The sequence below is a fragment of the Microcaecilia unicolor genome, chromosome 1, assembly GCF_901765095.1.
Source record: "Microcaecilia unicolor chromosome 1, aMicUni1.1, whole genome shotgun sequence".
Lineage (NCBI taxonomy): Eukaryota > Metazoa > Chordata > Amphibia > Gymnophiona > Siphonopidae > Microcaecilia > Microcaecilia unicolor.
The window spans coordinates 434,078,806-434,092,939 of record NC_044031.1 but is presented as its reverse complement, the minus strand read 5'-3'; the positions used below and the strand labels follow the sequence as shown (position 1 = coordinate 434,092,939).

The following is a 14,134-nucleotide window of genomic DNA, read 5'->3' as shown; positions in this document are numbered from 1 at the left end:
AGAAGCTTAAGGAGATTATGCATCTAAGCGCTACTTTTTGGCAAGATAAGTGTGCAAAGGAACATTTAACCCAGGTGCCTAAGTTATAGAATTGCTCAATTACCACAAGACAATTAATTCAAACAAGGAAAGTTTGCCCCTTTAACATTTGGAGGAACACATACACAAAATCAACTTCCTTGTATTCCTGGCCTAAGCAAAACTAACCATACCCTTAATAGCTTGAATATGAATTCTATAACTGAGTTTGAGCGACAACAGGAGCACAGCATTAAGATAAGTGCTGGTTTATTAGTCAAATAACCGACAGTGAATGCGTTTATGAGAAGTGAGGTTTTTTTGCCTAAAATGACAGTAAGAACTCCTGATATTTAAATGCCTGAGAGCTGGATTAAGGAGTCTGTTGAGCCTTTTTCCTCTATAAAAAAGAATTTAATAAGAGTATAAATACATGATGTGAATATGTACACAGACCACTTTGTGGCTCTGCAAATTTCCTCTAAGGAAGTTGATCTCAAATGGGCTACTGACCCAACCACAATTCTAACATTATAAGCTGCAACATGACCCTCTAGACCAGGGGTCCTCAAATCCAGTTTTCAAGGTCTACAACCCAGCCTGATTATCAGGATTTCTACAATTTATAGGTATGAGATCTATTTGCATTCACCACTTCCATTATATTCAAATATCTCTCATATGTATTCATTATGGAAATCCTGAAAACCAAACCTGGATTTGAGGACCCTTGCTCTAGACAGCCCATTCTGTCCATAAATGAAGGAAATGCAGTCTGTTCGCCAATTTGAAAAAGAGTGCATGTGCCAACAACAGTCCCCATCCTTGGTTGTGAAACCTACATTTGGTGTCATGTCCTGGGTGGGCCCTCCATAAAGTCAACAGTCTGTGAGCTTTCTGTGCTACATAAATGGAGTCACAGCAAGATTAAGAAGCACTGTTCCATGGGCTTTAGTCTGCTCCAGACAGAAGGCCAAGGCTCTCTCAGTCCAAAGTGTACAGTGCGTTTTCATGTTTAATAGCATGAGATTTTTTGGAAAAATGTTGACACAATTAACTGGTTAAGGCGAAACTCCAACACTACCTTAGGAAGGAACTCAGGATGTGTGAAAGACCCCTCTCTGTTATTGAAAAAGTTATTTCAGCTACTAGAGCCTAAAGCTCAGTGATCCTACAGGTTGCAGTAACCACCACCAAAAATATGACATTAAAGATCAGGAACTTCAGGTGCAGGTATCTAGCGATTCAAAAGGAGCTTCCATCAACTGGGTTACAATGACACTGATGTTACATGACACTGCTGGAGGCTTGATAGGAGGCTTCAACAAATGCAAAAAAGATCCACATAAAGAGAACAACTAAAGTCTTAGAAGAGGTGGGTTTACCATCTACTTGGTGAAAACATCAATTGTACTACAGTGAATCCTAATAGAACTGGTTTTGAGATCTGACTCAAAGATGTAGAAGGTATTCAAAGCAATTTTTGTGTAGAACAGGAAAAGATATTTAAGACCTCACTCTCACACCCAATGGCAAACCTCTTCTATTTAAAACCGTAAGACCTCCTACTAGAAACTCTTCCGGAAGTAAACAGAACCTGAGATGCACTGCCTAGTAAGTCCAGGGAACCCACCACTACTCTCTCAACATCTAAGCTATGAGGGCTAGGGACTGAAGGTTGGGATGTAGTAGGGACCCCTGATACTAGGTAATTAGCATTAGAAAACATGCAAGTCTCCAAGGAAAGTTCCAGGACAAGAGGAAATCATATCTGCTTAAGTCAGTAGGGGGCAATCAGAATCATGGCTCTTCATTTCTGCCAAGTTTTCACAATCAGTTATTGGATAAGCATACAAAAAGCCCTGTCTCCAATAGATTAGCAAGGTATCCAAGGCTAGTCTCTTTTGTGATTCAAGTCTGGAACAGAATTGAGTGCCAAAAAGATGTATCGTGGGGCAGGTAGGGGGGAGAATAACCATTCACAAAAATCCTCTGGGCTACATCCTCATCAGAGACAACTCATGAGGTTACAGAATCTAACTCAGCCTGTGTGCCAGATAGTTGTCTTTCCCTACCAGATATAAGGCTTTCAGACATGCCATGTAAGATGGCCCACTGCCACATTCTAACTGCTTCGTGACACAAGAGATACAACTTTGTACCTCCCTGTTGATATAACACTCTGCAACCTGGATGCCCATATGGATTAGAATGATTTGATAAAGCCTTTACAATGTTCCAGATTGCTCTTAGCTCTAGGAAGTTTATCTGATGAAATTCTTCCTGAGCAGACCAAAGACCTTGAGTGTGGAGGACTTTTGAATTAGAGAAATCTAGAAGGGGATTCTTGTCACCAGACTGGAATGAACCACCCACCAGGACAGCAAGTCCTGGAAAGAATTGTCACAGATATGATGTCCTGAAGACTCCCTGTGACTTGAGTTCACTGGATAGACAGGGTCATAAGAGCTTCCTCACTGAGTCAGATCAAAGGTCCATCTATCCTAGTATCTAGCTACCATCAATGACCAAGCTAGGTCACAAGTACCTGGTAGAGTCCTATAAAGTGGCAAGATTCCATGCTACTTAACTCCAGGGATAAGCAGTGGTTTTTCCCAAGTCAACCTTAATAATACTTTATGAACTTTTCCTCCAGGAATTTGTCCAAACCTTTTTTAAACCCAGTTATATTAACTACTTTTACCACTTGCTCTGGCAATGAGTTCTAGGGCTTAACTACATTTTAGGGGAAAATATTTTCCCTGTTTTAAATATGCAAAGGTCCACTGAGCACGTCTCAAATTTAGGCATGCCATGGGAGTAACACGAACCATGGAAGCCATGTGGCCTAGCACCCCTAACACCTGACAAGCTGATACTTGCTAATTCTTGTACACACTTCTACTACTCAAACAAGAGTTAAGATCCAATGCTGCAGAAGATATGTAGAAGCTAAAGTTGTGTCTAGCAAGGCTCCTACGAATTCCAGTCTCTCTGATGGGCTGAACCATTGACTTGGGATAGTTTATGATGAACCTTTGAAGCTCTAACACCCCAATGACCAACTGCATTGAATCCTTTGCTTCTTCCTCTGGTGGGTTCTTTAGCAGCCAATCATCCAAGTAGGGAAATACATTTATCCCCAGTCTGTGTAGAGATGCTGCAATGACTGTTAGACATTTTGTGCATACTCTTGGTATTAACTCAAGGCTAAAGGGTAGCGTGCGGTACTGAAGGCGGTTTCCCTTGAACAAATCTCAGATATCTCCTGTGACTTGCATGTATCTGTATGTGGTATAAGCGTGTTTTAAGTTCAGAGAGCATAACCAAGCCCCTTTTTGTAGAATGGGAATGAGAGTGCCTAAGGAAACCATCCTTAAATATTGCTTAGCCCTTAGATCTAGGATGGGATGAAACCTCCCCATCTTTTTTTGTGATCAGGAAATACTTGGAATAAAATATCTTCCCTCTTGACTGCATTGGCCTGATGCCGAAAGCATAACTTTGATGCCATTGGTAAGCAATTTAGAGGTGTGTTTTCTAATTGCAGACAATAATCTTCCTGTACAATTTTGAGAACCCATCAGTCTGGAGTTATAAGAGACCATTTTGCTGCAAAACATTTTAGCCTTCCTCCCTCCTGGAAGGCTGTCCAGAGTGGCTGAAGGGATTAAAGTTGTGCTCTGCTGGAGCCAGTTAAAATCTCATCCCCGGTTTTGACCATAGAGCTGGTTGGAACTTCTGAACATTTGGCTTTCTTATGCTAAATAGTAGTAGCAGTAGTAGTATGAGATCAAGGTCCCAGAGATATTTGGGAGCAAGATATGGAGGATACCTATAAGAGTAGAAAGATCCCTGGTACCCACTGCTACAAAATATCCTACAAGAGGAGTCTAGGTCAGAAGTAGGCCTGGTTTTAAGTGACTGTGCTGTTTGATGACGATAACAGCCTCCTGCCCCTTTTCTCTGAAGAGATTCTCTCCATGGCACAGCACATTAGCAAATTTCTCCTGTAACTCTGTATTACATAGTAACATAGTAGATGACGGCAGAAAAAGACCTGCATGGTCCATCCAGTCTGCCCAACAAGACAACTCGTGTGCTACTTTTTGTGTACACCCTACTTTGATTTGTACCTTTGCTCTTCAGGGCACAGACCGTATAAGTCTGCCCAGCACTATCCCCGCCTCCCATCACTGATCTTGAGATCTTAAGGCCCACTGCCAGGCAATCCTGTGGCACCAATCCCCATTTCTGAAGCTCTCAATGCTGTATTGAAAATATTGTAGCTCACAAGGAACATGAATTTTCCACAGTTCTTTCCCTTGGTTGACAGTTGTTATCAGTGGTGTGCTGGTAAATTTTTAACAGGCGGCTCTCTCCCTGGTCCCCTCCCCACCCAAATTGCAGAGCTGGCTATAGCCGGGGAGAGAGCCTGGGGAGGGAGGGGGGGGGCAATGAATTACTCTCGCCAGGAAAAAAAAATTAAATGCTCCCAGGTTCCAATCTAATTCATGTTTAATGTGGGATAAAATGACATAAGTAAATAAATACAAACTTAACTTTTAACGCTGAGCACCTGATTCTCATAACATGATGTCTGTTTTAGAAGGCCTTTTCCAGGAGAAAAAAAAATATCTGCACCAATATAACAGGGTTAGGGTGGCCCTTTAACCAGCCCCTCCACATAACACACCAATTACGATTTATAACAAATTACTACTCTACCTATGAAAAGTTATTCTCTTATTATACTTCCTCTGTGTGTATCTGTATGCTGCACAAGCCAGCATGCTTGAAAATACAACTTTTTTTTATAGTACCCTAAATAAAGACCAATGGCATATCAAATATTTACAGAGTGAGTCATATCACAATAGGTTATTATATCATATTTGAATTCATTCTATGATTTTGTAAATGCTGTTATTAATGTGTATATGATTGTGCATAATGGTTAATGGATTTTTATTTTAAACACTTTGGGTTATCACTGACAAGATTTTGATCCTCATTCATTTTTAATATTGTATTTTACATATTATTTTTATGTTTTTGCATTTTAATTATTATTTTATGATATGCATGTTAATTTTTGTGGAATGTGTATTTATAATTATATTTGTGTTTTTATGTCAGATCCCTGAGGCAGGCACTTGTGCGCCGAAACACGGCCCGTGTCGGGTCTTTTTCACAATAAAGGACTGCCATTGCCTCTTTCTTGAAGGCCCAGTGTTGCTTTTTCTTATTTATATCAAATCTGCCCATCCATACCATGATTTCAATTTGTCATAAGGTTTGCTACTTAGGCATAATAATAAATGCATAGCTGACCTGTAAACCACATATAAGATGACTAACAAAACTAATTTTTCATAAGCTAAAAATGTTGTGAAGACAGATTCTGTGGTGCAGGACGAGCCAGCTCTCGTCCCCACTCCGAGCTACAGCGTCCCAGGCTCAGAGTCCAGTACATACCTGAAGAAGGCAACCACTTTGGTGGTCCAGTGGATTCTTCGGGGCAGGCAGGAAAGATCCCCAGTCTTTCCTGCCCACTGCCGGCGCTGACTCTCCCGCTGCTGCATTGCTATTCAAAATGGCCGCTGAGACTTACAAGGGCAGCCTCCAAGACTTCAGCAGAAGTCTCGCGAGGCCGCCGCTGGAAGTCTCAGCGGACATTTTTAAAGAGTGATCTGCTTTCCCCGTCTCCCAAAACATTATTGGGGGGAGGGGGGCTTACACCTCGTGCGCATGTGAGTAAAATGTATAAACATGGTCATCAGGGTAAAGTACCCACCAGGTATCCAACAGTCCCAGCTGTGCATTAGAAAATTAACACCTTTCCCATCTGCTCCCTTCACCTTGGCTTTTGGAGGTTTACAATTTATACGCGGGCCAGCCATGATGTTAAAGTCTCTCCCCACTACAAGCCTATAGTCAGTCAGTGGAGCAAAATCAAAGACTCGGTGGTGAAAAATATCCATCTGGGTGCCCAAGGCCTACTGTGGCCAAAAAAGAGCTGATAAAGAGAAATGAAACCTAGACACAATTGAAAAACCCAAAAAAGATGTCTTTCAGGAAAAAAACACACACACCACATGACAGCAACAGAACTTTAAAAACCCACAAAAATGTGGAGGACAATGTCTAAACAGTATCACCAGAAACAAGCTGAAAGGAGGCACCAGAAAAAGTAAAACCATAAACTGCGGAAAAATGATGACTGGCTTGGTCTCACGAGACAGTAGCAGGCAGGAAGGTGCATGCATGTGAATTAAAATGTTCTAAAATATTTTATTAAAGCTGGAGAGTGGTTCCTGCACAGGACTCCATCGGATGACATCAGCCACCCCTGAGAATATGTTATCCTGCTCAGGGTTTAATTTGTAGATAAAAAGGAAGTAGTAGAACTGTGGAGCTAGGAGAGGCTTGGGCAGCTTTCCCAGCAGGAGATTTAGGACCCACCCACAGCTTCACCCCATCCTGCCCACAGCTCTATCCCTGAAAAGTCACGCTGACAAGGCCCACGGCACCAGAAGATACCTCAATAAAATGTGCTTTCCTGCAGCTAAGGTTATATTTTTGCCTAGAACTGTATAAATAAAGATATCTGGATAAAGCTTTATAAAATGGGGGGGGGGGGGGGGAGGATATAAAGAGAAATGTACAGGAAATTTATTGGTTTAAGTTATTGGCTGGTTAAATAAGATGGAAAATAGATGCTTGAATTCGTCAAGTTTGATAAGACTGCTATATTAATAATTTTTTAAAAAACACACCAAAAGGACCAAGCCACAGAGCATAAACCAAGAAAATAATGCAGAAAAAAATAAGATCAAGTACATCACTCTTGCTCTAAGACATCCTAGGAAGAAGGCAGGTGCATATCCAGCCTGAGGTAACCGAGAATGATGGCAAGTAAATACCATTTGGCCTATTCAGTCTCCCTATCCAATGTCTCTTCTTCTCCCTTAGAAATCCAATGTGTTTGCTTCATGCTTTCTTGACTTCAGTTTTGGTCTCCACCTATTCCACTGGGCGGCCATTCCACACATTCACAACCCTTTCCATAAGGAGTCTTTCCCCCTGGTGCCCTCAATTCTTCAGCTTTCTTTCAGTTGAAAGAGACTCGCCTCCTGTGCATTTCTGCCATGAAATTATTTAAAATGGCTATCATTTATCAGAAAGATGTACTTCCCTCCTCTGCTTGACATAGACTTGGGCACTTAAATCGTTTAACCACCAAACCACATTGGGACATAGTCCAACGGATTCAACCTAAGACTTGGGAATGACAAACCTAAAGAAAAACAACATTGGACCAGATCACTGTTGTCTCAAGCAGGATAACTTGAACCTGAAGAATATCCTACATCATTTGGTCAGCTCTTTAAGAATATAAAGCACTGTCATACTGGGACAGACAAAAGGTCCATCAAGCCCAGTATCCTGTTTCTAACAGTGGACAATCCAGGTCAAAAGTACCTGGCAAGATCCCCAAAACAGTGAACAGATTATGTTCTGCTTATCCCAGAAACAAGAACAGGATTTTCTTAAGTTCATCTTAATAATGGTTTATGAACATTTCTTTTAGAAACTTGCCCAACCATTTTTTTAAACCCTACGTAACTGCTTTTACCATATTCTTTAGAAACAAATTCCAAAGTTTAATTACACATTGAATGAAGAAGTATTTTCACTGATTTGTTTTAGATTGGAAGCTTCATTGCGTGCCCTCTTGGTCCTTGTATTTTTGGAAAGAGTAAACAAGCAAGTCAAGTCTACCTGTTCCACTCCACTCAGTATTTTATAGACCTCTATCATATCTCCCCTCAGCCATCTCTTCTCCAAGCTGAAGAGCCCTAGCCTCTTTAGCCTTTCCTCAAAGGGAAGTTATTCCACCCGCTTTATCATTTTTGTTGCCCTTCTCTGAACCTTTTTTTTAAGTTCTGCTATATCTTTGAGACACAGTGATCAAAATTGAACATAATGTTCGAGGTGCAGTCACACCATGGAGTGATACAAAGGCATTATAATAATCTCAGTTTTGTTCTTGATTACTTTCCTAATTCCTTTCTTAGCCTCTGCTGCACACTTATCAATGACACCTAAATACTTAATTTTCCAGGGTAGCAACTCCTAATGTGGAACCTTGGGTTTCTCTTCCCTACATTCATCACTTTGCATTTGCTCACATTAAATATCTGCCATTTGGATGTCCTCTCAGTCTCATAAGGTCCTCTAAATTTTTCACACTAATCTTGCCATTTAACAACTATGAATAATTTGTGTTTCCAGGAAATTCAATCACCTCTTTCATTATTCCTGTTTTCGTATCATTTATAAATATGTTAAAAAGCAGCAGTCCCAGCACAGACCCCTGGGGAACCTATTTACCCTTCTCTTTTGAGAATATTGACCATTTAACCCTACTCTTTGCTTTCTATATTTCATCCAGTTCTTAACCCATAAAAGGACACTGCCTCCTACCCCACAACTTTTTAATTTCCTCAGGAGTCATTCATAAGGTACTTCTGAAAATTCAAATACATAATATCAAGTGGCTCACGTTTTATCTACATGTGTATTCACCCCTTCAAAGAAATGTAACAGATTGGTAAGAGAAGATTTCCCTTGGCTAAATCCATGTTGGCTTTGTCCCACAAATCCATGCCTACGTTACTTTGTTCTTTATAATAGACTATCATTTTGTTCGGAACAGACTTAAGGCTCACTGGTCTATAATTTCCCAGCTCACCTCTTGAACCCTTTTAAAAAACTGCCATTAAATAGACCACCATACAATCTTCAGTATCATGCTTGATTTTAAAGATAAATTACATATAATAGCAAATGACTATGCACAGATTGTAGACACAGAGATGAATAGGATCACAGTAGACAGGGAAATTAACATTTGGCATTCAAAAGAGCTGACACTGGATGGCCTCACTGCATCCCTTATACTGAATCAGGGGTGTAGCCAGATTTCGACGGGAGGGGGGTCCAGAGCCCGAGGTGAGGGGGCACATTTTAGCCCCCCTGCCACTTTTGACCCCCCCATCCCTTTCAAGCCCCCTCCTGCTGCCACCAACCCTCCCCCGCCACCACCAGGTACCTTTGATGGCGGGGGTCCCCAACCCCCGCCAGCCAAAGTCCCCTTGAGCGCCGGTCTCCGAGTTCAATGCATTCGCTGATCTGGATTCTGTTTCTGTGAGTCCTGACTTCCTGCACGTTCCTACGTGCAGGACGTCAGGACTCACAGAAACAGAATCCAGATTAGCAATGCGCCGGAGACCGGTGCTGAAGAGAACTTTGGCTGGCGGGGGTTGGGGACCCCTGCCAACAAAGGTACCGGACGGCGGCGGCAGGGGAGGGTTGGCGGCGGGGGAGGGGGTCGAATGTGGCGGGGGAGGGTCGGCGGCGGTAGGGGTGAAAGCAGGGGGGCCACGGTTAAATCTGCGGGGGCTCATGCCCCCGTGGCCCCACCTAGCTACGCCCCTGTACTGAATCAGGGCATGTTTATTCTCTAGAGATAAGGCAAAGGTGCTCACTCCAGTAACTATGCCAGGACTGCTTATGATAGAGAATGATCACAGGCATCAGCAAGGCAGTTCTGTTACAGGACACTTGGTAGGAGCCTATTCCATTACGGGATACTAGCCAAATAGATGAAATAGGCGCCTAGAATTCAGGCGTGAATACTTCCGTCCTAGAGCTAGTGCAAGTTTTGGCACAAAACTTGAAATATATTTATAACTTACATTATTCTATAAGCTGGGTGCATAAATGGAAATCCCACCCATGCTTCATTCATTTCTGCACCACTTGCAAATATGCACTATATAAATTAAGCATGTACTTACAGAATAGCACTTAGGTGAAATTTTAGCATTTAGAGACATGTGTGCACATAAATGCATATATGCCATTATTCTAAACATTTGTACAATAGACGTAACTATTGGTACCTATAATATAGAACTGCACCCAGACTTGGCATATTAATAAAATAAAATCCATGGGGCAGGGGGGAAGTACTGCATAAATTCCCACCTGTCCCCATCTGTGCTGACCTTAACCTATGTTGGATCTTACCAGCAAACTTCTTGATTGTCAGCACCTTACCCACCTAATTGCCTTGGACGAGATCCTGGGAAGCTGCACATGTAACTACACCAGTTTAGAATGAGTGGGTGCTAAAGTGCTGTGAATCAAGACCAGCTGCCACTGTGTACTTCTCCAGGACTAATCCAAATTGGAAGGATGACAGCGAGCTCAAATTGGAAGATTCTAGCTATGATAGGTCCACCCTGGCATTACCCTGAGAAATTCTCCTGGTCTCTCCCTTCCGTTTACAGACATTCCACTGCTACTGTAGATTTGTTTCTCCATCTGCTAGTAGGTGCTTGTTCAGGTGGCCACCCCATTACTGCTGACTTCCAAGCCTGGAATCGGATACTAACCTTCGTGGCTATTTGTTCTCTTTTTGAAGCTATGACAGTTGTACTCCTACAAGAGACCTTTTGGCTCCTGGGACTATTCCTCTCAAATTGTATACATTGAGGTGCAGTCAGCGAACCTGAGGACATGGTCCTGTTACTGGAGTCTGGGACATATGATACAGCATTATTAATACACTCTGATGTGGTCTGACTTTCTATCCCTATGTTTTACCCCCAGATGCAAAGTGGTGCGCAGATGAGCAAAAGTGAGTAGAAGCTAAGGTGACCACCAGGAAAGGAAGAGACCTTATTTGTCTCAGCACAGTCTCATTTAGGGGTCTCACCAGCACTTCTGATCCAGCCCTGATTGTTATTACCCCCTTCCATGCATCTCAGGATATCAGGCCAACTATGGACACCTAGCCTGAGCACTGGGTTTACATATCTTATAAAATAATGCTGAATGGCTAAAGAGATAAAAGAAAAAGAGTTTAGAAGATGAACATGTAAATGTTTTTCTTTCTTTAAATATATCTGGCACTCCTAGATAAACAGTATAATTGCAAAAGTCACAGCAAGCTATCTCTGCCTACTGGAAAACATGGTCTGGAATAAATGACCTAACATATGATAAACCTCTATGATAACAGAAAAACTGTCAATATTGCAACAAGCATGGATTTGTTTCCTGCTTTATCATTTATGGTAATGTAAAGTTAGAGGAATCAAGTAATGTGCCTATACTACATAGCATATTAAAAGCTATTTTTAATATAGCACCAAGCTATATTTTGTATAATGCAACACTTTTTACCAATTAGGAAAAATAAAGGTCCTTGTTATTACCAAAGACTGGAATCTTACTGAACTGAAAAATCTTTCAAGGGATCAACAAAAAACGGTTTTAGTATGCAAGACTAAGATCACATTCAGGCATGTCCCTTCTTCAGAAGAAACCTATGTGGTATAAAAAATTCAAATGACATTCAATTTTTTACAGGAACAATATGACTGTTAAAAAGCATACAACTTTTATTGCAATTATTTTTCAGAATACTTACCGTTCCACAGAGCTGGAATCTAAGCTTATGCTTTAAGTGTGGCTCTGTACTTGGATGACACTCCATGTCCCAAAACTGTGAATAATCTCCCCTTTCACGAGGGAAAAAACTAAAGCCCACCTACCAAAATAAATAGTAAATAAGGAATTGAAAAGGAGTTAAATATGATCAAAATAAGATTAGCTATTTAGTATAAAAATATCATTAAAAAGTACACAATTAAAATGACAAACTACCAAAAGGATGGTACATAATTTTTGTATGTCATAGTTAACCAAAGGTTAATTTATGCCCACTCATCTAAAATTGTGGCAATATGTAACTAGTACAGAGTAGAGAATGACACCAGGAAAGGGACAGAGCAAGAGGAAGGCAAAAATGGTTTCTATTTTTCAATGGGTGATTTTTGCATGTGGTCCCCAAGCTGTATGTTTCATCCATGAGTGAGAGCAATGGAGTTGTCTCCCGCTGCCCTTCACCTCCACTACAACTGCTGATCTGTGTTGAGCCACTTGGAAGTGCTTTGGCAAGAAAGCAGTCTGCAGCCGGGAAAACAAATATCAGAAGAGGATGGTGTGTTTGCCTTCAGCATCTTTGGGGAAAGCTGGTAGAGGTAGAACTGGATCCTGTTTTGAGTATTGGTTCTATCTCCAGGCATAAGTGGCAGAAGTCAGTGGTAAAGGTTGAAACTGAGTTTTAAAACTTCAGTTCCACCCCAAACTGGTGCCCAAATTTCAAGCATATGGGCTAGGTTCCTCAGGAAAGAAGGTGGAGGCCCTGAATAATCTGTGGGATTCCTTAAGTGGGAACTGAAGATTTTGTTCAGACACCTTTTTTCCACATTTCTGGGTTTTCAAGAGTGCAGAAATTGAAAGAACCTGACAGGAAGCTGGAAAAGGTAAACCAACATTTGGGTACTTTAGAGACTAAAAGATATCAGAACAAAAGTCCAAGGTGATTTATCAGAATGCCGTATGAAATAAGAACATTAGGTGACTAAATTTTGTAAGGACAAGACTGTTGGCACTGGAATATGTATTTGATAGATGCACTGAAGTTTGAGAAACCTGAAAAATTTTCAATATCCAAGTTCTACTATTTGCCAGCTGGGAGGAAAAGTGTGTTGGAAGAAGGGGGTTGGCATCTTCCCATGATAATATAACTAGTAGATCTACTTTGGTTATCAATAAACTCAGAGAATGGTAAATCATTGCTGTTCAACAATTATTTTAAGCGCATTTGTTTTAGTGATCAAAGGGTTGCTATATTTTCTGATGTTCAGTTTAAACGTAAACTGCCTGTAATAGAGGCAACCTTTTCTTTAAAATTCTCCTGTAAATGCCTAGTTTAGTATAAGGGACATTGCCATACCTTTATTGACCCTATACAGTTATAATCTTTTCTTCAAGATAAAATTTCAAGGGCAATTTCTCCAAATGGGTTAGTTCTGTGCATCACACACAAATTCACCAGAAGGCAATTATATAACACTAAGCGAAGTCACAAATATTGCCAAGTATAGCTTTATCGATGACATATTTCTGTTGTGGGATGATACGTTGAAGACTATTTTGACTGGTTGCTACTCTACTATCAAGTTTGACATAAATTTTCATGAGATTGAGATTAACTTTTCAAATGTGAAGATGAAGTGTGAGAACAATTTGCAACGACTGTACACTAAGCAAACAGATTGTTATACTTTTCTTCATTATCAAAGCATGCATCCACCCCCATTTGAAGGATGGTCTTCTGGTTTCTCAGTTTTTACAGTATCAATGGATTTGCCAATCTAAGGAGGAGTATGAGGCTCAAGCTGTGGGACTGATTAATGAATTTTTAAGACGATTATCCTAATAAAGTGATTAAGAAGGCTCAAAAGACAGCAAAGTACAATTGGAGGCTGATAATCAATTACCATATTAAACAACTTGATACAGAGATGATTGCTTGTGTTCCAAAATATTCCTCCAAGTCTTTGGAGGTTGGGAAGATTGTTAAAAAGGGGCTCTTTTACTAAGCTGCATCAGCATCTATGCGTGCCCAACGAGCACCAAAATGGAGTTACCGCACAGTGGCTCTTGCGGTAATTTCATTTTTGCCGCGCATCCGATACGCATGGCTGAAAAATAATTTATATTTTCTGCTGCGCTTATTGGACATGCGCCAAGTGGCATTTGGTGTGCGTAGGTCATTACCGTGTGACACTTTACCACTAGGTCAATGGCTGGTGGTAAGGTATCAGACCCAAAATGGACATGCGGCAATTTTCATTTTGCCAAATGTCCATTTTTGGCAAACATTTTAAAAAGACCCTTTTAACAGGTGCACTGAAAAATGATTCTGCGCTCACCCAAAACCTGCACCTATACTACCGTGGCCATTTTTCAGCGCACCTTAGTAAAAGAACCCCTATATGCTGGCAGTACATACGTGCTTTAAAAAAAAATCTGTTATCTTATAGCAGGAACTGTACTTTGAAGGATCTCCTGTGTAGATCTCATGTATGGATGCAGCAGGACCACAGTCACTGTGGACATTTTAAATGTGGGCGATATGCGGCTTGTGAAATGATAATTGAAGGTCCCTCTGTTAGTCTTCCTAATGGGG

At 41.0% G+C, this 14,134-nt stretch overlaps 1 protein-coding gene across 1 annotated transcript in view; it reads right to left on the bottom strand.

Annotated features, from left to right (window-relative positions):
* Nucleotides 1-14,134, bottom strand: part of CEP192 (centrosomal protein 192) — a 459,635-nt gene that overhangs the window by 42,817 nt on the left and 402,684 nt on the right. Inside the window, 1 exon segment of the mRNA XM_030212468.1 lies at nucleotides 11,525-11,644. Coding sequence (XP_030068328.1) covers nucleotides 11,525-11,644 — 120 coding nt within the window.